Here is a 25,062-nt window from a genome sequence, read left to right as displayed (position 1 = left end):
CATAAGGTGTCTGATTTTTGAAATGTGGCGTTGGGATCAGTCTCATTCTGCGGGTGCTGTGGGAGATGTGCTGTGCATGTTAACTTAACGCTTCCCCAGCTGGGGCAGATCTGGGAGGTCTTTAGCCCAATCCTCAGTTTTCCTTTTCTTCTGCAAAACACAGCAATAATTAAGCCTTAAAAGGGAGTTGGAGAGTTCTTTTTCTACTTCCCAGTTTATCAGACTGCAGTTACAGTTGTGTTTACTCCAGATGACGAGGAGTGCATCTGACACATTCACAGCCTTGACTGATAGCAGTAAATTAGAAGGTTTAATCTGGGGCAGAACGAAGAGCTTTTGTTTTTGCTGGTGCAAACTGTTTATGAGGCTTTATGTTCCCTCTTCACCTTGGGCTTATTTTAGGAACTATAATTTGAATTTTGACTGCAGCACAGGTACGAAAATGCAGGTTTGTTGGTTACTGATTCTGATTAGCGCTTCTTGAGCATCGAGTTGCAGAAATACTGGAAATAGAGCTTGAACGCTTATCACGTGTGTGCCAAGTGGTGTGGTGGCTGGTAGCCTGCACACTTTAGTTGTTAAAGGCATTTGAGCAGTTTAAGTGATAACTCTGGCCACTTTGAGCAGGTCATTGTCACTCTGGTCTTATTCTTGCTACTGATTATACAGAAAGGAGCAACCACAATGCTTCCATGTGTCCTATAAAAATCTGTGGAGCTAGTTATGAGCGAGCTTTGTGTGTCCCAGGCTTTGGGTTTGGTTTGCAGTGCTGTAGATCCTTTGGGAAAAGTGTTAAGAGTCCCTTCTGCCCAGTATAAGACTTTCAGAAGCATAAACTAGCCATTTCAAAGGCTCCTTCCCCAGAGGGCCCCATCAGGCTGTGTTTTGAAAAGATCTCACGGCATTTTTTGCCATGTTCATCTGAAAACTTGGTCATAAATGAGAGCTGTGGGTGCTCAGCAGTTTTGCTGATCTGGCTCTCATTACAGTGCCTAAACGAGAGCTAAGAGTAGCTCGGTTGGTTGGATTTTGGATAATGTAAGCCAGCATTTGGCAGTGTGGCTCTGGGTTATTTTCAAACCTGGCCCTGGGTGGCTGCAGCCTGTCACAGCCCCTGGTCGGTGAGGGGATAGGAGGCACCTTGGGCCTGAGCATCAGAGAAAGAAGCTTCGGCTTGTTCAGGTATAAAATGCATCCGCAGGCTCCTTGTCCTGATTCATTGTGTTATCACTCACAGTGAAGCTAATGGCAGTTCCCCAAAAATCAAGCCATGCCATCTCCAAATGCTGTTTTGGATTCCCCGTTATTTGTAGAATATTCAGACACTGTGTGCACAGAGCCATGGGCTCCTGAAACAAGGCTGAAAACTGATCTTTTTGTAATAGGCACAGAATACTGAAACTGAGCCCAAAGTAGAAGGCCAGTACAAAACATTTGCATCACTTAATTCCAAAACAGGATGCCTGGTGCAGAAAATTGGAGTGGGACTTGCGCCTGGGAACATCTTCCAGCTTCATGAGACTTCCCAGGCAGCACGCTGCAAGCTGCCTTCAGAGGAGCTCGCTGAGCAGATCACCTATCCGCAGTGGGAAGCACAGCTTTTAAAGAACCGTCTGAAAGCGCTGACTGCACATTATGGAAAACAATGGAAGTTCAAAAATGTTGGAAAAGCAGAACTGCTTCTGAAGGACAAGATTGCGGAGAAGAAACACGTCTACTGCTATTCCATTAATCTGCCATTGTTAAATCAGTGACATCTGAATTGTCATCTGGTATCTGTAGACATAGGGTCAGGCTCACTTTGCCATCCATTGCCATCACTTCTGTGTCTGGTAATGGCAAATCCTTAGGTGAGGTTTCCTCCTGGAAGTGTTGATAGGCGTGTTTGAATCCTTAGAAAAAACCAGGCTGTCTCTAAGCTGTTCACAGAAGAAAGGTGAATTGATTATTAATACAGTGAAACCTGTCAGGTAACAGAAATAGTAACCAAGCTACAAGGGATTGTGTAGCAGGCTTAACTGAGCCTGAGATAACATGGTTCTTTTGCTTCTATTGTATAGATTTTCATTGTGCTTTTGCGCTGAGAATCTCAAAGCACTTAAATCATTTTACTTTTTTTTTTCTATGGCCCTGGGAGGCAGGGGAATGCTGGAGCAACTGAGGTAGCAAGCAGTGCAGGCTCAAGTCTTCAGAAGTGACCGGTAGTTCTGAATAATCAACTTCACGGTTGTCAGCTCTGGTTTCCGAGACCTGTTCTCCAGAAGTGGTTAGCAGCGAGTCTGCAGGAGGTGGAAGCACCTTGTGCGTTAGCACCTCGGGGAAGAAAATGCATCTAAGAATGTAAATGAGCACATCGGGGTAAGGACCACTGGGAAATGTGGGTGCGAGTGAAATGCCCAGAGTGCCCAAACAGCAAACCAGCCTCCGGCATGGGAAGAACGTACAATTGCTTTCATTCAGTTTCTAGCCTCAGCAGCAAACCTCTTTTCTTCTGCAAGACTTTTGGAGTTACCCCTGCACATAAATCGTCAGATTTTTTTTCCATGAAGCAGAGGAAATCCACGTATGTGATCTTCAGGGAAAATTCAACATAACGTGGCTGTGCAGAACACACACATGAATGCCCGCACAAAAACACACACATATATATATACCGCATGAAAAAGCCATTTCCTCCTGTCTCTCCGTTTTTTTCTTTCATGCAGCTTGTCCATAAAATCCTGCTATGGGAACCGGACAGCACTGCAGGACTGTGGGTCTCCTTTCCTTGCGCCCCACCAACAAAACCTCTTTATGAGTGAAATAGATGCCTTGTGTATGCAGGACTCCTGGCATTTTACAAAGTGTATCTGGAGCCAGGCTAGGCAAACGTTAGGAGCTGTTTGCTGAGTGCATTTATTGCCTTTGCATAATTTATGAGCTGGAGGGGTTTGACCATCATTCGTCTCTGCCAGAGGCTGGCACTGAGGGCTCTGGAGGATGGAGCTGTAAATTGGATGGAGCGCTCCTGCTGAGCTCACAGCAAAGTCCTCGGGTCAGTGTGGGAATTTAATACCGGGAATGGAACTGTTTTCTCGGAGTGCCATGTGGGCCTCCACGCAGCAGAGGCTTTTTTGGCAGCCACGGTGACTGGCCAAATCGCGAAGCTGTCAGTCACTGGGCATGTTGTGAAGGGAGCCTGAGCATTTTTAATCGGCTTGGCATCCGTGCTGCTTCCATAATGGACACCAGTAGGTCTCAGTCCTTCGCCATATGCTTAACTCTGGAGACAAGGTGCTTCTGGGTATAGCAGTAATTATTTGATGCGGAATTAAGCGGACCTTGAAATTAGAACTGGACTGTCGGAAAGCAGGAGGCTTAACACTTTGATGGAAATAACTTCCCACCGATGTCGCTCTGTGCGCTCTCTCTGCAGATTCACTCAGATACGGGTAACTGTTTTACTGGCAAATTCAGATGTCACTGCTGGCAAGTATTCTTCTCCCCAAGTACCTCCACACTGCAGAAAACACAAAACCCTGAGCTCTTTCCAAGCTTGTGAACTGGGAAAGACTTGATCCACAGCGATGGAGAGATTACTTTAACCCAACAAAAAATGGTGGGGAGAGGAGTGGCTGCAAAGCGCTGTGACCGCAGCTGTGTCACAGGACACATGCACACGAGCCCCAGCGGCAGGAGCTGATGGCATGCTGAAGCCCTCTCAACCCTGCTGGGAGAAGGGAATCATTCCTGCTTGCTTATATGGCCACTTTCGACCCCCTTTCTTTCTCCTTTTGGATTCAGGCATAACAATCAGGACTTCTGCTGGACGTTGGCTGGAAGGTGGGGAGAGGACATGAGCAAATGGAGCTATTGGTTCTGGGCTCCCTGTTTTGAAATACTTAAGATGTGTCACCTCGGTGTGTTATATGAAGCACACGGCTGGGGCAGGGTCCCCAGAACCACTGGGTGCTCCTGGCTGTAACCAAGCAGTGGAAGGAAGTGCTCTAGCCCCAAAGCTGAATTTTATCAGCAACTGTGAAACAGAGGTAGTAAATGGGAATTCTTTGTGATGTGCTGTGATTTTCATGGATGAAAATCCTTGTGTATTTTTGCTTATCTGCGAATGTCAGCCTTTGCTTTGCAAGCATACTTACCTATGCTTACTCTTACCAAAATCTTGTAAATGTAGTCATGTTGAAGTCAAAATGTGTAATATTTACAGGGTAAGGGCATGAGTACTTTATATAAAAACCATACTGTCCCAGAAATGCGCAGTTTTCCTTTTGTCAGTTAAGTACCCTCCCTCCTTCATAAACTTGATCTCTGTATGAGGGTTTCAAATTTTGAGTTAAAATTCTGTCATATCGTCATGCACCATCTCATGTATTTACGTGCAGCTAGTGCTATATAAATCCTTTCAGATATTAAGTAAACTTCACTTCCATTTCTATTTGAAATTATTTGGAAGGAGACTGTGATATTTACCTATATTTTGCTTCACTTAAAATTAGTGGAAAAATACCTATGAAAAAGAACTATTGAAGTTCTTAGCTTTAGTTTGTTAGTATGTAGTTCTTTGGTATGGAGAAAGCACCTTTTCACCCCCTGGTACCAATGAAGACAAGGGAAAAGCCAGTGAAACAGAAAAGTTTTGATTAAAGAACATATAGAAGCAGACATGCTTTTTACAAACCAAACATGTATTTGTGGGTGTAGCTGTTCACATTCCGCTGTATAGTTAACCTTTGGAATTCACAACGTATAACTAATTTCGCAGCAATTTGGTTGTCTTACAAAAATACTCACAGATGCAAACACATAACTTAACTAACTCCTCTAAGGACATGATGCAGTCTGCTGGTCCTTGACTTAAGAAAGCCCAGGCCTGCATTTTCGTGATCTTACACTTCCCTTCGAAACATCTGACACGCGGAGGTGTGAGTTCAACCTTGCCCGGCAGAGGCAGGTCAGTCCTCCAGACTCTAAGCCTGGAGTTTGAAAAACAGGAGGAGGTATTTCCCTTATTCTTCTGCTGCGGAGGGAGCCAAGTGTGACCACCTGGGAGCTACCCAGAGTTAGGTGGGATGAATCAGATCTCCGGTGTCTAGGAGGGAAGCAGCTAGGCGTGAGTTGCACGGGCCTTACAGGCTTACTTCCAGCACAGCTTTTGTACTTCTGGCAAGTCTAAGCATGCTTTGGCTTTCTGTTGCTTGTCAGTGTTGGAGCTTGGTTCACCTAGTCCTGCTGCATTTCTACAATAGTAAAAGCGATAAAAAAACTGAGCAACAACACTTGATAATCAGCAAGACCCACTGGTGTTTGGCATCCTGTGGTATTGTGCTGGCTATGTTACCGGGGCTAGTTCTGAATTACAGAGAGCCCCAGTGAATCACCTACTTGGGCACGTTCCTTCTGCTGCGAGCTGTCTGAATGCTTCAGTGGAGCACCTGTGAGCAATGACAAGGGGTGTGCCTTCTAAGTAGCTCTGGAGTAAAATGGCAGCCTTGTAAACGCTTCACTTCTGAGAAGGGTGGACCTGAGCTATTCCTATGCCCCCCTACCCAAGAACCCTTTGAAACCGAATTACTGGTAGGCAGTATGAGCAATATCATCCTTCAAAAGAAGACAAACCGCCCTCTAATACTGTTTTTCTTCTTCCCTGATCCAATTGTAGAGCCTAAGTGTGTTCATGCACCATCAACTCCCATGCATGTGAATTAAACTAACATAGGGCATTGCAAATGGCTTTTGTTGTTTTCAGTGTGGTTTTTTCATAATTCAAACATGCAAATAATGGTATTCAACAACAGTGTGGAGAAAAATTTCCTCCTGTACAGTAACTGAGTTATTTCCTATAGGTACCAGTTGCAACACCATAGGTCTTGAGAGTTTCAGCCACCTTGTTTATAATCTTTCATTTTTTTTGCCATTGCAAATTTTTCTTACCTGTTCTTTTTTCGTTTTTGTGTTTCAGTGTGACAGCGACAGTGATCAAGAAGAAAAGGTAGGAAAGGGAATCTGTATGGGAGCAGAATATTTTGTTGGATTTGTTGGATTCACTTATTATTTTGCTATTTATTCAAAGTTTCTTTTTGGATTGATCCAAATCAACTCTCTACAAAGCAACACCTTTGTTCCCTTTAATTTGATTTTGGAATAGACCTCCAAGGAAAAAGTATTCCAATGAATATTTTGGAGGCTACACAATTCATCTTCAAGCATATTGATGCCATGGTTTGTGTGGGTTGTTTATGAACACCAGTCTGACTGCCGACCCTTTCTAAGGCTACATTTTCCCTTGGGAAGTTCTAACAGTTTAATAACGCGACTGAATATGTTTGTAACCTTCACATTTGCACTTTTCAACAGTTATTTAACCACATGCTTGCCTGTTTTGCTTCTCTGTAGTCAAGGGTCTTAAAGCTCAAATAGAAGTGCTAAGGTCAACATGCATATAAATATATAATTATATATATACACATATATTTAGAAACAAGGTTTGGAAACTGCGCATTTTATCAAGTGACACAACATGCTGATAGTTATCACAATAACTGGGTTTCTAAGCAGAAAATGGAAAAAAGTTATGCTGAAAAAGAACCAGGCACTGGTCTCTAACACTTTTTTTTGGAAGGCTAATAGTAATGAAGAAATAGTATTCACACTGATGCATTTTTGAGTCTTATTTCTTATGCTGTAAACAGACTAACATCTGCCTTTCTTCTTTGGGAAAAGTGAAATAATCATTTCAGAAAAACTGGTATAACTTCATTATTTCCAGGTTGGATTTTGTGATTTTCATGTGTATGTTGAGCCTTAAGGGATGTTTTGACAATATAATCACTTTTTCCTCCTTTTTCACTGGGTAAATTAGGGGATAGAACTTGGGGAGGGTAAAGTAATGTCAAAAACTATCATTTGTATACTATCTTTGAATTGTAAACAATTCATGAGTTTCATGAGTGGTTCTGTTAGCCAGCTTCAAGTCAAGCCAAGAAGAAGAGAGATGACCATTTTGTCGTGTGGCTAATACAACAGAAAAGAACAAATATGGTGTAGAATCCACATGGAAACAATGAACACAGAAATCAGCTTTCATGTTTTAATCAGATCTGTACAGGATTTGTGTAGGAAAAGGCCAGGAAATTTTCAAACTATTCTGTATACAATTGCCAAAGCTTTGCCCTTCAGCTTTCAGTAATTTCCCAAGTAGATTTTTTTTCCTTGTGTTTCTTAATAATTTGCTAACTGTGTTAAAGAACCACTGTTTACTTTGAACTGCAGTGATTTCCCTTTCATAAGGGAACTAATCACTGGAGTTAATCAGTGTGACAACAGAAAGGGGAGGTTTTGTTGGGTTTTTGCACAGAATATTAACCTGCACTTTTAGATATGAATTTTTAATGCATTACCATTACATTCCATCCTGTGAAGTGATTATTCATTTTCAGGATGTTCCTTATGCAGTAGAAGATGATAAACTGAATCTCAGCTGCTGTGTTTATGGCACCCAGAACTAGAAGTGTAATTTCCTGCCACTGCTGCATTCACAGAGCCAACCTCTGCCAGTTTCACAATATTTTTCTCTTACAGCACACCCATATAGAAAGGCAAATCGGCAGCTTTGGGGATGGTGGTGGTGTGCGGGTTGAGGGTTGTGTCTGCAAGGCAATACAAGAGATACTCAAGACCATACCTCACGCAGAATATCCCCGTACTTGGGCAGGATTTGAAATCCAGACATGCATTTCATCTCTGTGATCTGTATTTTGTCTTCGCCCCTAATGAAATGAGATTAAGTGCAGATCCAAATATCCCTGATAATTTAGTGCTTTTCAAATCCCAGCACCAGACCCAGCTTTGAGTTTTATAGCTCAGCCCCAATTCTAAAAGACGACTGCTAACCCCGGTGCGTGTACGCAGCCTGTGCTGGCAGCCCAGGCAGAGATCTAAAGGCCTTGTTCTGCTGTTAATTTGAATTCAGCATATGTAGCCTGTTATAAAATGCGAGACATCATCATTTGAGCAGGTCAAGCATATTCAGATGAAGACAAATGGTGCTTATTTGATTTTCTTAAAATCAGGAAATGAAAAAAGTGCTCTCTGGAGAAATCATGTTCTGCCTGACTTAGATGATAGACCAAGGCATGTACCCCAGATAAGAACAGGCGCTCGTCTTGCGGTTTTTATCTCTGAAGGACGGTCGGGACTGTCAGCTCGCTGACATGTGCATTATCCATGTCATTTTAAACAAAGTGACCTGTAGAAAAGTGCACTCTGCCGTGACATGATAATGGGCTGTTGGATGACAGGTAAAGTACACACTATAAAGGAGGCTGTGCGTTATTCCTTTGTTTAACTGACAAGTAGAAACTTCTTTTCTTCAGACAGGCAGGATCTTTTAGATCTCTTTCAATAGAACCCGGAAGATTTTGAATCCCTGCTTTAAATAAAATAACATTTTTAGGACCAAAAATTCCTATGAGCACAATGCACTGGGAGAAGTGAGAGTGCCAAACCTCTGTGCGAGAGGTTGATCGTTTCTTAAATAGTGCTCAGCATCCGCAGCTCTCATCAATGAGTGCAGGAGCTGAGGATACTCAGCAGGATTAGAAGTTTTAAGATCCGTGACCCAAATGTCTTAGATCATCATGAGGGTACTGGTCTCCAACTATGGAGCTGTTCCAGTAGCAAATTGTCAGATTGCTCTACCTTGGTCCTAGGTCAATGTATTCTGAGGATTGTGGAGTCACTTTCCTCCTTGCAGAATCGTCTTTCCCTGAAATGTTGGGAGCTACTTTCCTTTAGGACCACCTCTTGCAGACTTCAACATGGAATATACAGTGTGTTGCTGCAGGTGGACTTGGTACACACTGTTCAGAAATAGGGAAAGGAAATAATTTTGCCTTCTTTCAGATTTCTGAGGACAAACCCACACTGATCCTTCAGCGCGCCTACGAGAGGCATAGGTAACACAACACAGGGTGTAGGAAAAACTGAAAATATTTCTACTAGAATTAATAAATCCTGTAAACCAGAAAGATAGGCCAGTGTCTTTTGAATAAAGAAAAGGCAGATCAGTATGATGAGAGGTGTGTGACAGGTGGAGGTGGCTCGGAGACACCCCAGTTCAAGCACGACTAGATGGGCCACGGTGAAGCAGGAGAATCCATGAAGGAGCAGGACCTGGGAAGCTGGGGAGCAAATGAATAGTGAGTGGTGACAGAGAGGGAAAAGCAATGTCTCTTAGGCTGTTAGTATTCTTTTTCCCCCCTTGAATATGTATCTATCCGGCTGTGTAAATCATTGTTGATATCTGATCTCTATTAGGTGGTGGCTGTGCCTCCAATCCATCTTCCCTAGCCTTTAATTGGGAGCCGACAGACAGAGTCACTTGCTGTCTGCGTCTGCCCTCAAATGAGACATTTCTCCAGAGGTTTCTCTGGAAGAAGAAATAAGGATATTTAATTGAAAAATGATGCAGCCCCTGCTTAGCAGAACTGTAGCTAAGGCTGTGTCAGCATCTCAATTTTAAATGACATGTTTGGGATGGATAATTTATCTATTTATATAGATTCATGCTCCTTCATTCCAATTTGGCACACAGTACTGGACTGGAGCATTCAGAAGTATGCATTCTGCTCTCCTGTTGCTAAAAATCCTGAGGAGATAGCAAGTACATCTGTGGAGGGAGAGTATATTTGGAGGACTGGCATCAGAATGTAAAGCACTAATACTTAGGGAGATGTCATTTTCCATCCTGGGATCCTTTCAGCAAATGCCGCTGGGATTTCTTACTGAATCTGAAAAAAAGTATGGATCCCAGGGGAGCTCAGATTTTCTCCATTAAAAAGTCTGTCAGTCTTACTCTTTGAGCAGGTCTCCAGAGCTGATAATCTAAAATTAGGGCAAGCTATCGCACAGCTGACAAATTCAAGTGCAACTGTATTATCTTCTGATTTCTAGAGACAATCTTAAGAAATTATAGCTGTTGTAATTAATGCAATATTAAAAACATTACTGCAAATATGTAGTCTGTTTTCTGGAAATAAGATGAGGTCTTGGTCTAAAACACCATACAAACAGCTTTGATAAGGAAGTCGAGTGCTAAAGATGAGTTACTGAGTAAGGTCCTTTTTTCTTCACCATCTCTACCATTTTCTCTCACCACTCCATTTAATTAGTCTGATTTTAAAATTAAGGCTCAATCTGTGGCACTTTAGTGATTTTCTCTTCATAGGAAAATATTTCATTGATCACTGGGAACTGCTTTGCAGTGTACTCAGGGTTGTTACTTTTGCTTGATTCAAGAGGAAAAAAAGGCCAGCTTCTTGCTTGAATTTTATCCAACTTTGATAGGACGTGCAACTGAAAAATTGCTCCAGCTGATGACTTAATTCCATGTATATCTTAGTGGTACCCAATCAATTCTCCCTTGATGATGTTCCTGAATGCTGTTAAAATGCTTTCTTCACCGCTGCAGCCCAGGCACCACCGAGGGCGCCTGCTGAAATGGCCCTTGTTCCAGGTGGACTTTGCCTAGGATGCTAAGGGACGAAAGAAGTTGGTTGAACTTGTGGCTAAATGTGCAAAACAGTCAGGTATGGTCATAGGGAAAGAATAACAATGCCTACCCCAGCTGGGTGGGGGGATTCGGACTGGGTGGGTGCTGTGCTTCCTCGAGAAGCCTGTGCTGGTGGGAGCAGGCTGCGGGTAAGGCCTGGTTGTTTTTCTCTCGAGTGCTACTGGAAGCACCACGCGAGTGATGAGCAAGTCATCGGAAGAACGATGTTTTCTTGCATCGGAATATTTCTAATGATAATGCTAATACATTTGATTGCATATAAAACAGCTGCAAAGCTAAGGCTATGGCATGGAAAATATAAATCACTCTGGTATGTTGAGATAAAGAGGATGGTTCTTTGTGTGTATCTCTGTACACACAGAGGCGCACACACACGCGCCCTCTGTGTGTTTCTGAAGAGGTACCGGACCACTGTTCTGCATGTAGGCTTTAGAGAGAGTTTTTGGAGCAGTGTTTTGGCAGATGCATGTTGCCCAGTTTAATATGTAAATTGGATTTCAGTGGTTGGTGGTTAAATATCCACACATACTTGTCTTTATGTGTTTGTGTGGCGTGTAGTTTGCTTTCCAATGTGCTTCTGGCTAAGTTCAAAAAACACATATTTTTTAATCCCAGCTTTACGAACTCACCTGGTTTAGGTAATTATAAGCAGTCTGATATATTTATTATGAGAGGAACTTGGGCTGGGCCTACTGAAAGCCCTACCCTTCGGCCCACTGAACAAAGACACAGGTGGGTGCTGACAAACTTGGCAGAAAAGCCGTTTCCTCCCTGCCCTCCACTCTGAGCGTCCTGCTTGGCTGCGTCCTGCTGGCCGAGCAGAGCATCGCTTCCCGCCGTGCTGCCCCCCGCCTCCCCTCCCAAACATGTGCAGGGCACAGCAAATCTTTCTGTCTTCCAAAAAAGAACCCAAAGCAACCCCACCGTAAACTACGCTCAAAAATGTAAGACCAAGGTAAATAGCACAGGGCTGCCATCTGTATGTTCTGCTGCTGGAAATAGAAACTCTATCACAAGTGGGTTACACAGTAATGAAATTGCTTTTTGCTTGAATATTACACCCATCTACATGCGTAAATGGGTGTAATTCACTCTCATGTGGGCAGTTCCTTCAGCATGGGATTTGTTTAGTAGGATTCTTGGAAACAAAACTGTGACGGAGTTTTTTTCCTCTTGCTCCGAGGGAAGGAGAAGTGTGGGTAGCCTCTCAAAAAGAAGTGTCCACCAGGATGGGACCAGAGCTGTGGCAGATAGGTAGCTGGCAACCAGCTCTGTTTCTTGTGACTATACGTGATATCTGTACTCTTCTTACTGTCTGTAAACTCAGCCAAGGATGATTTTAGTTTGCTTTTTTAGTTTACTGCTGGAGTAAAAATAATAAATTATAATTGTCCCGCTCTGGATAACTCTGGTCATAGAGGGAAGTCTCAGCATTTATTGCGCTACCAAAAGAAGGGCATATCGTCGGAGTGCATTTCCTCATTCCTTTCTCTACACTCTTCAGCTCTAGATGCAGCGTTTAGTAACTGGGGTGGTTTCTAGAGGAAAATCTCAAAATGTGACGTGTGTCATCTCCAGTCTAGCAAGACAGTCTGAGAGGTACGTGTGTAGCCTCGGGTGGCAGGAGATGTTCCAGGGCTTCAGGCAGGTGGGAGCTCCAGGAAGGCAGGAGGTGGGACCTCCTGAGCAGCCCCCTGGGGTCAGGTGAGGTTTTGTGGGGACGGTTTCAGCTGGGGACAGGGGCTGAGCGGTCACCCTGCCATTCAGTCATCTTGCACTGAGCACCGCCACGCTGCTCCTGAAAGGGTGAAAGGATTATTTACAATAACGAGAGGGAGCTGAATACTTGGAAAAGCTCCTCAGATGGTGGGTACCAACATGTTTAGCAAATAAGGCTCCGTGGGGAAACGGTGGCTGAGAACCCAATTCTAAGCAATCACTTCAGGTCATGGGATACTGATATCTTACTGTTTGCCGTGTATTTATTTTGGCTACGGATAGGATTAGAGAAATAGTTTCTCAGTATTATTCTTATAACAGTTGCTGCGAAGCCAGGATGTTTCCCATCAGTGAGATTTATACTGCATATTTGCACAGGTGTTGTCTTTTTAGCTCTGGAAAAAGCGGCACCTTAAACTTGCCCCGAGGGTGAAAGATCACCCAGACTTTATATGCTAGCAACGCTCAGGCAATCATGAAGTATTTCTTACTGTTTAAGGCCCATTAGGAGAAAAGATAAGGATCCTTTTTATTCATTTGATGTGCCACATAGAGGGTCCCTACAGCTAGAGTGGTAATAAAACCGGAGCCAAGCATGTTCGTTGTAAAAGATTATGTGCTTGCCGCTAAGGGGAGCGAACACGGTGTTTACAGGCATGGGTACGTGCTCCCTGGGCTGGCTGTGCCACCGCGCCTTCAGCCCGTGATTTGTCCTGTCCTTTATCATCTGTGTCACGCGGCAGCATGTTGTCATAGGTAACGTATCACTCCCCCTACCCTCTCCCCCTTCCTCAGCCGGCTCCCCCCCCCCCCCTTTTTTTTTTGTACCCATTTCGTGTAGAAAATTTGTATTTACTTTGGGAGTGTAATTTGTTCCTCATGGATAATGTGACCCTTAGCGGAGCTGGATCATGGGTTAGTTGAAGTGATATTTTCCGCTAATGGTAGTCGTACATCATTGCTGTCAGCTCGGGTTAGGAGGCAAGCACATTACAGCTCCATTTTACCTCTGCAGGCATCTGGGATTATTTGCCATAACTGAGTATGACATGACCGCACTACAGAGTGCATTAAAATTTTACTAGCTTCTCAGGCAAGTTCCTTGGCTCCAGCCTGCCTTCAGGCAGGAGTAATGATGGATACCTTTAGGGTCCTGACTTCCTGCACCAAGGATACTCAATGTCAACGGCCCAAACAGGTTTTGGTCTCCCCAGGGCTTTAGACCATCTTCTGGCAGCTGAGTAAACAATCAAGAGCCAAACCCCAGGGAGACGGGCACAGATGCCCCCGAACGCTCCTCCGAGGCTACGTGGTGCTTGCAGAGTTTGGGCACTGTCACATCCCTGTCTTAGAGCATTGCTCTCAAGCCTCAGGTTTGAAAAAATAGCATTTGCAAGCTGGCTTATGGAGATAAAAATAAAATCAGTGTTTGAAAATGGAAGTTGCAGAAGTGTTGAGGAATGTGGAGTGAGGTACGTGTATGAAAGGTGTGTGCGTGTAACAGTTGTGTAACGTGGCACATAACCGCTGTGTAATATGCAAATACACCGGAAGCTGAAGTTATATTTGTATGTTCGTATTGAACTGCATTTTATGCTTAGTGAGTATATATGGTGTGCCAGTACATATTTACAACTGTACCAGCACGTTATTTTAATTTTTTATTATTTTTATCCAGGCAAATCCTGTTCTCGTATAGGATCACAGAGTAACAGCTATGGCATATATACCCGTGTATTATTTTGCAGAATGTTTTTACATATACACATGCATACTATCGAAATAATAGCCATTATTTTCCTTAAACATACCTGTTTATATAGATGTACGTTATTTGCAACATGTCTATATACTTTTGACAGTCAAAATTAGACGTATAGCTATACAGAAAAGCGGGAGTTTAGAAAACTAAGAGCGAGATTAAATTGAAGGTAGTAGTATTTTTAAGTGTTTATTGAAAAAACATAATGCATACTACAAGGTAAATTTATTGCAGCCTCCTAGTGGCTTTGTAAATATCTACAATACACGTATGCGCTGCCCACAAGCTCTCCTCCCCACAGCAGCACTGATAACCATTATTCTTTCAGCCAAAAGGTACATAATTACGCAGAGCATTTCCGTAAGGTAGGCAGGTGGTGTGCGTTTGAAATCCTTAAAGTTGGTCTCTTCTGTCCTCTTCTTACTTTGTGTGACTTGGCAGATGGAAGAAGAATTAGAAAGGGTGGTTTTGCTTGTTTAGCTTTGTTGTTTTGTCTTTTGAAGTGTTTAATCGCCTACATATTCACAGGGAGGTGAGATGAAGTGGGAGGGCTGATCAGCTCATGTGCTCAGTATAACCTGGAGGTTGTCTGCGTTCAGCCTGTCCCCGAATGCCCATCTTTCCATCAGTCATGCCACGTTGGGCGCGCTCTGCTTTTCTTGTTGTTTCATTTGGGCAGAGTTTGGGGACGTGCTACCGATTTAGACAACTTGATATTTTGTTTTGGTACAATGCATTCCTGGCAATAAATCTTTCTGTCTTTATTGCAGAACCTAGAGCCAAACTTTACTGGGCCCAGGAGTTTTATCTGTGTATAGATGCTAGGATTTGATTCTCTGTGGGGGAGGAGAGAGGAAGAAGAGATTAAAGATTAAAGCTGATGGTGTGCTCAGCACTGTACAAGAAACAGCAGAGACAATTTCAGACATCTCTAAGGATAAGATGCAAATTCCTAAAGCCTTCTCACAGCTTAGATCACAATAAGAAAGGCATTCCAAGTGATAGATATTTTTGCGTGCTCGTATTTTAGTGTTACATCTCTTTTTATATGTAACAAAACTTTTATCAAAGTAGTTCTGTGAAGGCTCTTAGAGTAAGTGGGAATGCCAGGCAAGATTTCATTTTCAGGGTGCCACTGATACAGAAGTAAAATTGCAGAATGGGTTTCGGATCTTGCATGTAACTGTTTCAAGTCAGTGAAGAAATAAGTGAATATAAGCTCTCTCTCACACACATGCTCACTAAAATGCAGCCTTTGGGAAATAGTTATCTTGGGTCAAGTTGATTTTCAATTTAATTTAGATTGTTTCAGCTGAGATGCTTTCTTGAGGTATGTCTTTAATTTTGCACAAGTGTCTGTAGACCTTCCACAAAAAAAAAAAAAAAAAAATAGAATAGATGTCATGAAAGGAATTCCATGTGTGGAACATGCTGGCACATTCCTCATGGTCAGTCTACCAATACAGAGATATTCGTTCATTAGATGTATGCTTCATATGTGTATTTGGGAGCAGGTATTAATGAGCATGCCCTTATGGTATGTGTGTACAGAGACAAACAGAAACTCAATCTGTGGATCTTGGAGTTTGTCCATGTCCAAACGTATCTAGGTTATAAAAAGTGTTCCTTCAAGGACTGTGCAGTGTATGTTATTCAAGTATTATATTCATATACACTTTTATGCTATTGAATAACATCTGTTTTTCATAACAAATCAGATTTTATAATCATGTATGAAGCATGCTCCCCATTCCTGAATGTCTGTTCTCATATTTCCCTGAAAAGAAGAAAAAAAAAAAAAAAAAAAAAAAAAGTCTTAGGCTTGAGAACTGAGAAGGTGAAACATTTCTTTGGAGATTTATTTAGAAAGGAAAAAAAAAAAAGATATAGAAGTTATGATAATTATTCCATGTTTTTAAGAGACTTGGAGGCCACAACACATGTAACCATCTCGGGTTTCTCACAAACATAACCAAGGACAGGCTGAAAACAAGGAGACAGGAAATGAAATGCATGCAGCAATGAATTGAGAAGGATTCCAGCAAGTACCGCTCCGGTTTTCTGCATATTTCTCTCCATCTGGCTCAGCACTAATAAGTGTATTGTGGACTTGGAAGTGGCAAAGGACAGCTACTGTATATCTCAGGCTTCAGAAGTTCCCCAGACAGGAGAGAAGTTAAAGATGGTAACACGTGGTTTGAGTTAGGGCTGGGCCTGCAGGTACCAGCACCGTGAGGGAGAGTCTTCCTGAGCTTTCATCTCGCTCTTCATCCAGTGCAGGTTTTGCATCATCTCCTCCTCCCTGTTCCCTTGCACTACTCACAGACGGCATGTTCTCTGAAAATCTCTTTGCCTGAGCCGTGTTAATTCTCCCATATGATGTCCTGCTTTATTTATTGGAAGGATACAGTCCGTTATTTTGGAGGATAAGCCACCAGGCTGTGATGAAGATAACCTTAGGTTATCCACTTCACACAGCAGTGCCTTGAGAGTCAAGTAGCTGTAGCTTTTAAGACATGCAGATGTGCAAGCAATGAGTACATTGTGAATATACAGCATGTGGTAACAGACCATTTTACATATTACTCAGACATGGTAACAGACCACCTTCCCTTAGCTGGTGTGTTGGTATGTAACTCCACTGAGGTGTTGTAAGCCCCTCTGAAAATAGGAAAGATGTCAAAAACATGTTTAGCTTTTAGCTGACCAGGTTCTCCCAGGCTCCCAAAATCTGCACGCCATGAGCTGCTGGTCGCCGCACTGAGATCCATGGTGGGCGGGGAGAAATGTGTGAGAAAAGGCTTAAGGTGAACCTGACGTGCTTTGCTTTGAAAATATGAGGCAAATTGTATGCATTCACACTTGCAAGCCCCCCTCTGAACTCTTGAAAGTCTGGATTCACTTCTAGGTGTTATTAAGATGCCTGCTTTGTAATTTTCATCTCGTAGGAGGCACCAAGATGACCTTTGTGTCTTCAAAAATTGCCTGGGCTTTCTAATTTGTGCTGGTATGTCCTCTTAAAATGCACCACCGAATTTCTGGGTTTTGCAGGCCATCTCAGCACTGAATTTAAGCTGACTCTGGACAGTCAGACAATATTAAACAAGGTTGTTCATTCATAACAAAAGCATCCTAATTGAGTTACATTATTGCATTAACTGTAGCAATCAGATTGAACCAAATCACTGAGCGATAATGTCATTTTCCAGGGTATCATTTGCAGAAACCAGTTGTGCTGTAAGATGCAATAACTTACTTAATCCTGTAGAGTTTATGGTGACTTATGTGTCGTATCAAATTCCTGACTTTCAGAGAAAACCAAGCAGTTAATGCATGGCTATGAAAGGGCACTGAGCGATGAGTTTATAGAGAAACGTTTGGCAGATCCGAGACAAACCGAAGGCTGAGTGGTAGTCCGTAATAACCTCAGATAAAGGGGCCATTCTAGGAATGGATAAGAGATGCAGCATTTTTAAATTGTTAACTCTTGGCAACACACTGACAGTACTGTTTGTTTTAGGGGGTTGATAGATGGCTGCTTTATTGGCTCTGAGTTGCCCATTGAGTACAAATTCTCAGGCAGAGACTAGGGAGGAGGATCGAGAAGTTAATTTTAGACTCTACGTGCCAAATGCTCACAAGTGACCTCATTTGGCAAACTTGGTTTCTGTCGGCATTTTTATGTGCACTGACCCCGGGACATTTGCTGGGGGGCGGTTGTTGATGCATTACAGTTCTTTGTTTTGCTTTGTGAAAACTTGACAACTGCAGAGAGGAGAGGGGAGAGGCCTGGCAGGTCAGAGCAGGGGAGTACCATCTGGGACAGGGTCGGCTGCAGTCGGATGTCCCTGGGGAGGCACACAGCCCTTCTACCACCAAAAACTGTTCAGCTCCCCCCAGTTTATCCATGTCTTCTGTCCCACGCCCTGCTTTGTTGCTGGCATGCACAAATCATTTAAATTCTCCGTAGCTCAGTTTCTTTCCCTTGGACATTCATATGACCTCCTTCCAGCAGCATGTGAGTGTGTGGCCCTCTTTATCCTTGTAATGATCTCTGCTACAAAATACCTTGTGTCCGCAGCCACCACGGACGTCCATCACAGGGCGGGAGCTCTTCTATTGCCTCAGCCTAGTGCCTCGCTGAGGCCATTTTGCTTTTGAGTTTACATATTGACAGCAACTAAGATGCTTGATTTTCTTTAAAACACTTACAGTTCCTCCTCTTCAAGGAGCTGAAGAGGTGGGAAGCATTGCCACCGCTGCCTGAATGGAGCTCCTTCCTTGTTACGCACCCAGGGCCGCTTTGATTGATGGCGTCGGTGCACCACGAGAAGGCAGAGAGGCTGCAGGCGGAATCAGATCAGTGTCAGAGGGCACTGCAAGGATGTTAAGTCAGGGCTGTTGTTTGCAATATGGTAGAAATCCATAATATCTTGTACTCCCAGGAAAATACAAACATCCTGCAAGATCGATGTTCCTACTCGCCATATGCCATCAAAAATGCAATGAGAGAGAGGCTCCATCCCGACTTCACGCAGTCGCTGCCATGCTTTTGTTTCTCTTTCCTGGCCCAAGAATAGCAACAGCTCCAAACTTGCTCATTACGTGGCCTTTGTCAGGGGCTCTGCTTCAGTGTAAAGTTCAAGAGGAAAGACTTACTAGAACTGGAGCCTGAAATCCAAACGATGTTTTACTGTTTCTGTATGTTGTTTCAGCTGCCCTCAGAAACCCCATCTGCATCAGACTCTTATTCACCTGTGCACAGTACAGAGAGGGGGACATAGAGAAACCCTCCTTTTGTCCAAAAACTTTTGAAGCAAATGAATGAAATTGTGTGAATTAGAGGGGAAGTCAAATACAAAGAAACAAAGTAAGTCATTCATGTCAGTAGCAGATCTAGGAAATGGAGATCTCCCTTTTCGCCAGCCTCCCATTTCGATTATTGCTCTGTTTTGTTATTTTTCTTAGTTTAGCGGCTCCTAACAGTGATTCGAGCATTGGTCATGATCCAAGGGGCCATGGGTGCAGATGGTTCGTGGAGCATCACTGCCTTTGAGTGGCAATGTGACAGTGTAAAGGAGCATGGTGTTCCTCAGGATGTTCTGAAGAATAGTGGCCCATTGCTCCAGAGATTTTAGGATTGTGCCACCATCGCCGACAAGTATTCTCTGAGTGGCAGCTGAGGAATGCACTGTGCCAACTGTCAGGTTTGCTCTCAGTATCGCGGGGATGGCGGTACAGTATTCATTATCCTGGGCATGGAGCTGCCAGCTCTCACTAAGATCAGTGCCATTTAGGATTTATTCTATTAAAATCAGTACTGCTTTTTCACGGTTTGTGTGAGGGATGCCCGAATCTGCAGTTTTCGGTCATGGTGTAGCCCAGTTTGTGGTTCCTGGGGTTGTGGGGCGTGAAAGCGAGAGGGGACCGCTTCTGCAGCATGCATCTCCGGGTGTGTAGATGGTGTGACAACCGTGATGCTTTCTGAGTGTCTTTTGTGTATGACTTGTATGTACAGGAACAAAATACTTATTTAAATTAGTGATTGTCTTTAAGTAATGTCATGATTTATTTTTGCTAATGAGAAACTTGCCTCAAGGGCTTTCAGTTAGCTTCTTTAGCAAATCGCTACAAACTCGTTGCTACTTCCTGTGATAACATTAATCAGAATGAAGTTGTTGGCTAGAAGTGTAGATGCCATATGAAATTCAGTTTAAGTTTTACTGTAATTTACCATTAATTAGTGACCACTTACTCTAACATGCTAAATGACACCAAGCACCCTGATTTCAGAAATCAGTTGGAAATAGGAGTGACTCTACCTACAGACAACAGAAATAAATACTTAGCTGGTAAAATGGCAGAATTATCTTTTCAGAGATGGCAACAAAAACTTAGGACTAAGAATTTAACCAGACGGACAGACCAGCTAATTTAAGGCCTGATAGCTTCACCACTTTTGAGAGGGACCCATGCTTCACATCAGCTTAGGACTGCAGTGCTACAGAAGACCCACTTCAGCAGTAATTCTTTACATACAGGCATTATATATACTGTTTTCCTTTCTGGATTTAAGGTTGGTGATCTTAGGTCATTTGAGTATGCCGTGGGGTGGATTGCAGATTTAGAAGAGCAGAAAAGCTAATGCTTTGGGCTTCTGTGACAAATGGAAAGAGCGGGGTGAGTTCTTCATTCCACGAAAAGCAGGCTGAGGAGGCTTAACTGAGCAGTTCTTATGTTCTTTTCCAGTAGAAAAGAAGGTCTGAAGTTGAAAATGCTCTTTACCCTGTTCTTTTTCATGGGGAAATGGTACATTTTTCTGAAAGTTCATTTTTATTCATAAGAGCATTTTCTGTATATATACGTGCACTAAGATGTAGCCAAAGCTTCCCATAATGATATTGCTCAATATATAATCTGTTTACCACAGTATTTGCCATACCAGATAAATACATTAAATAGAAATACATGGAATACATACAAAAATACACAGAAAATAAGTAGAAAATTCAACACATGAATAAGAACCAAGTCACATTTCTGTAGTGCATTAAGGATGTTTTTTGAGTAAACACCAGATCCTAGAACCAAAGCCCCTCCCGTACAACATCCCTTTTAAAATGAAACTTTTCTGTTAAAAACCTGAAGCTGTGGGAACCAGAGAGAATAACAAGCCAGAGCTGGAAGTGGACAAGAGTAAACGCTTCAATTCACATTGAAATGATTTCTCCTGCCTAGTATAATTTAACCTGCCCACACTGCTAAACTTCTATATTACATATTTCTGTCAGAATGTCAGGAGAAATGATAAGCCTTCTCGAAGCTGCAACCTCTATTACATACAGAGAACCTTCCAGCCAGGGTTTTTTTTTTTTTTTTTTGGTACATTTTTAAGACTTTTAGCTTGGTCTCTCAAGTATAAAGAATACCCTACTTCATGACCCCAGCCTCTTGTTAGTTGATAGATGAAATCTTTTCTTAAGCTGAGTCCCTTGTCTATTATGTTTTCAGAATTCAAGGTTTCTCTTTAAGCTTCCTGGCTTACTGCCAAGAGTACATGGCTTTGTTACCTGACAAAATTGCCTTTTTATTAGCAGGAAGTGGATCTCTGAAATGGCATACATGCTGATCTGCTTCCAGGTGAGAAAGAACAATTTTAAAGGTGTGATCTCATTCTTCTGCCATAGCGAATAATCACAAAAAGAATATCAAAAACTGTTGTTGTCGGAGCTTTCTGTTTGTCTGTTTTTTGGTTTGGGAAGCTGGAATATAGCATAAAAGCAAAATAGAAGCTCTAGTCACTGCTGTGTTTTAAATGTTCTTTTAATCTCATATTACCTATAAACCCTCGTCTGCATACCCAGGAAAAGTGCACATCAAAGTGCGTGTGGTTGTGCTTCACTGCTGTTTGAAGAATCAGAGCGTAACGTAAAACAAAGAAAGAGGACTCATTTCACAAGCACATCTCTGTTAAATCTTATTCTGGAGTACTTAAGCAGAGATTGTTGTACCAAATGGATTCTGTAAAAAGAATATTGTCTGCCTTGGAATCTGGCCATTGCAGTAGCTCAACTGGTCAGATAAGTGGTGGATCATCACTAATTTCTCTGTGTCACACCAGATAGTTTTACCTCTGCCATCTAAGTGAAGTAAGTCAACGAAATGAGGCTTCCTAGAGATTCTCATTTAAGAACTTGAGTGCTTTTTCATGTGACTGCTTACTCAGGACTTACCAGCAGAAAAAGATTCCAGTCCACAGCTAATCAGACAAGTGATTTCATTGAACTGAAATATCAAGAACTAGTTAGGATTCTTTTAGTAGGAGGCATTCATGCTTAACTATAGGTACCGTTAAAGCCATTTTTCTCTCTTTTAGTTAATGACCAACCACTGCAGATTTCTAGGTTTCAATGTATGTGGTGAATAATTGGAAAAAAAAAAATTAAATTGGGTACCGATTGCAAACCAGTCTTGGTGACAGACCTTTATTTCACCTTCATGCAGAAACGCCTGTGTAATAAAACTAAGCCCATTGTCACAAGTGCAGAAATGCCAATTCACATTTGTAAGAGATCTAAAAGGGAAAGGGCCCTGGTGATGGCTAGGCAATAAGCCATCGTAAGTTTATTTAGATGACTGTTGCCTACTGGACTTGGCTAAATTTCTGAAGACATGAAGAAAAATGAAACAGCAAAGCAGGAAAAAGAATTTGAGAGAAAGCACATTTTGAACAACTCTAATTAGTTACAAAGGTTCATATCGTGGTGTGTGATTTCCCTCCACCCTGGTCTTTGAACAAGCAAAATAGTCATAAAAGCCCAGTGAAACATTCCCATGTAAGATATTCCTGCCCCCTCTGTGGAGTGCCTCCACTGCAATAATTCCCTCCTTTCTTTTGCTAATATTGACCTTGTAAAGGGCTAGATTTTCAGTTGTTATAAATCAGTCTAACACTGATTACTGCTGAGCTTTCTTGATTTGCATCAGCTAAGGCTCTAGCCTGAGTGCTATGCTCTGGGCATGAAATGAAGCCCGAAGCTAGCGCTAAATGAAGCTGACCCTTTCCTTTAATTTGTAGTCGAAGGAACTCCTAGTACATGAATTGCCAGGGCTGTATCATTTGTGTCCCTCAGACAATCATAGTTCAGCTCACACTGACAGGCTCTGTAGCTGAAACCCAATTGAAAACCTGGGCATGTTTGTTCTGGCCCCATTTTATATCTGGGATAAAAAATTATCTCAGTGCCCTTGCTCAGGTGTCATGGCAGTTAACAGGGAAGAGTCTGCGATGGGCAGGAGAAGTAAAAACCTGCAATCCATCTCATGAATTGCACTTGCACATGGCACACTGAATCTCTGCTCATCTTGCTCCTAACAAATCCAGTATCGTACAGCATCTTGCAAATTTTCATGTGGCTCACTTGTACTCTAAAAGTCAATGGAAAGAAGGCAATCTGAGTGTCACCGCTGTGGTCTGTCATCGGGAGCGTTATGCTGCGGAGAATTCATGTGCAGTTGTTCTTGTGTGCATCTTCCAATACTCCATAGCTAGCCAAATCTTGTCAGATGTCCTCTTAAGAAATGTAGGGGTCTTTGGTTAGTTTGTTACTTTAGGTTAAGCATTTCTTGGAGTGCTGAAATGCTTAATGCTGAGGTATCTTCATGGCTGTTCAGATCAGTGCCCTGATTGTGAAGACATGAACGGAAAAAATGATAGGGAGGATTTGTCACCTGGTTTCATTTGAACAATTGCTTTTCCCCCTTGGTCAGATATAGGACATAACAGGAATCACCTAAATGTAGACAGATTGCGGTAACACACATGACAGTTCTTTATTGGTTTCCATTACCTATACTGTTCATTTCCCAAGAGGAAAGGGCAGCTAATACTGTATATTTTTTAACATAAACCAAAGAGAAGGATAAGCCCGTGCATATGAAACGATGTCTTTTTATTCTCCATATGCACTGAATTGAATTGCAATTTCCTCCTTTCATTTTCTCCCGTCTCTCTGTATGTCAGTGACAGCCAGGTATGTTTGTAGTCCTCCGCTGGCGTATGATCACTGGGAGCATACAGGTAATGAGTGGACACACGGTGTGCAGTGACAGGGTTTTCAGGCACAGCTCCGTTAATGAATTGACAGTGCTACATAAAGGCTCGGGGCAGCCAGCCCTCCTCTGGGGAGGTGAACCTTTGCATGCTCCCCTTTTAACTTATTGCAAAACCTTTCTCTCTCTGTTGTATGTGTTTCAGGCCTTTATTTAGATATTTAGTAGGCTGCAGTAGTTTTTTTTTTTTTTTTTTTTTTTTTTTGTATTCGTACATACTCTGCATATACTCTGCATTTGTGTACCTGAGCAGCTTACAGTCATTACTAGGGTGTGTTCCCCTGCGAGGTAGGCATTGCTCTTTGCAATTGTACACATCATTATCAGGTGGGGATAACAGAACATCTGGGAATGGTTTTCAAATGTACAAGAAAATAGACAAGGTCCCATTAAAAGTAGGCCAGCTATCTTCTGATGTCTGGAAAAGAAAATCCTTTCCTCTCTCCTTTTCTCCTTCTTTCTCTCTCCTTTTCTCCTTCTCCCTCTCCCCTAATGGATTTTCTAGCTGTTTCTTTGAATAAAAAATTAATAATGGGAAAAGCTTGTAGCTTGTCCCTGGGGTAGAATAGTGGCTAAGGATGAAAAAGAATGATTTGAACAAACAGTCTCAGGAGGATAAATGAAGTGCTATAAGTATGACTTCTGTAAGTAAAGGAAAACTATATATATATAACTGAAAATATTTGCCTAGTTAAGCAACTTCTATAATAAAACTTAAGCCATGGTGTTAGCAGTTTGGAATAGATTTTCAAACGCAGCCAGACTCTCTAGGAGACAACATTTTATTTTTCTAAATAGACAGATGTGTAGATGTCCAAATCACATGGATTCCTAAGGACAAGATCTGTAGATAGCATTTGGATGCCTGAAGATGCAAATAAGCTTCTTAGGGGATTTTCAGAAGGACATAAGTGAATCAGGCAGCCAACTTGTTTTGATTTTAACAGGAGTTGCACGCCTAACTTGCTTTATATGCCTCCTCCTTTCTGCAGGGATTTACCTTCTCTAGCACAAGACAGTTTGAAAATGATACTTGGAAACATAAGTCACTTTGCTTATAGAAAATGTACCCCTGCGTTCCGAATAGCCACGCTGACAAAATGTAAACTGGAAGGGATGCTGCCATTTCTCAGATACAGGTTGTGTGCAGCTGCTTGAAATGCCGGCCAAACACTAGCCCTTTCTGCCAGCCCTCTCTGCCAGACCGCCGCGCGCTGTTCCAGGCTGCGAGAAGCAATCCATAAAGCTCAACCAGCGAAGGCTGGGCTGGCTTACATTTAACAAGCATTAAATAAGGAACTACTTTGATTTTCCTGGGCTAACACATGATCCTATTCATAACACATTGCTATAGAAAACTTCCAATTTAAATATAAAAAACGAGAACGGGAGATATTTTTGT

The 25,062-nt window shown here is 42.4% G+C and overlaps 1 protein-coding gene across 11 annotated transcripts in view; it reads left to right on the top strand.

Moving 5' to 3' along the window:
* The window catches only part of AUTS2 (activator of transcription and developmental regulator AUTS2), a 759,649-nt gene that overhangs the window by 517,565 nt on the left and 217,022 nt on the right, over window positions 1–25,062 (top strand). For all 11 annotated transcript variants that reach the window (XM_035343089.1, XM_035343092.1, XM_035343091.1 and 8 more), the window contains one exon: window positions 5,957–5,986. In XM_035343089.1, coding sequence (XP_035198980.1) covers window positions 5,957–5,986 — 30 coding nt within the window. The remainder of the gene's footprint in view (window positions 1–5,956; window positions 5,987–25,062) is intronic.

The sequence above is a fragment of the Oxyura jamaicensis genome, chromosome 19 (genome assembly GCF_011077185.1).
Source record: "Oxyura jamaicensis isolate SHBP4307 breed ruddy duck chromosome 19, BPBGC_Ojam_1.0, whole genome shotgun sequence".
Classification (NCBI taxonomy): domain Eukaryota; kingdom Metazoa; phylum Chordata; class Aves; order Anseriformes; family Anatidae; genus Oxyura; species Oxyura jamaicensis.
The sequence above is the reverse complement of the archived record's forward strand: the minus strand, read 5'-3'. Positions and strand labels throughout refer to the sequence as shown.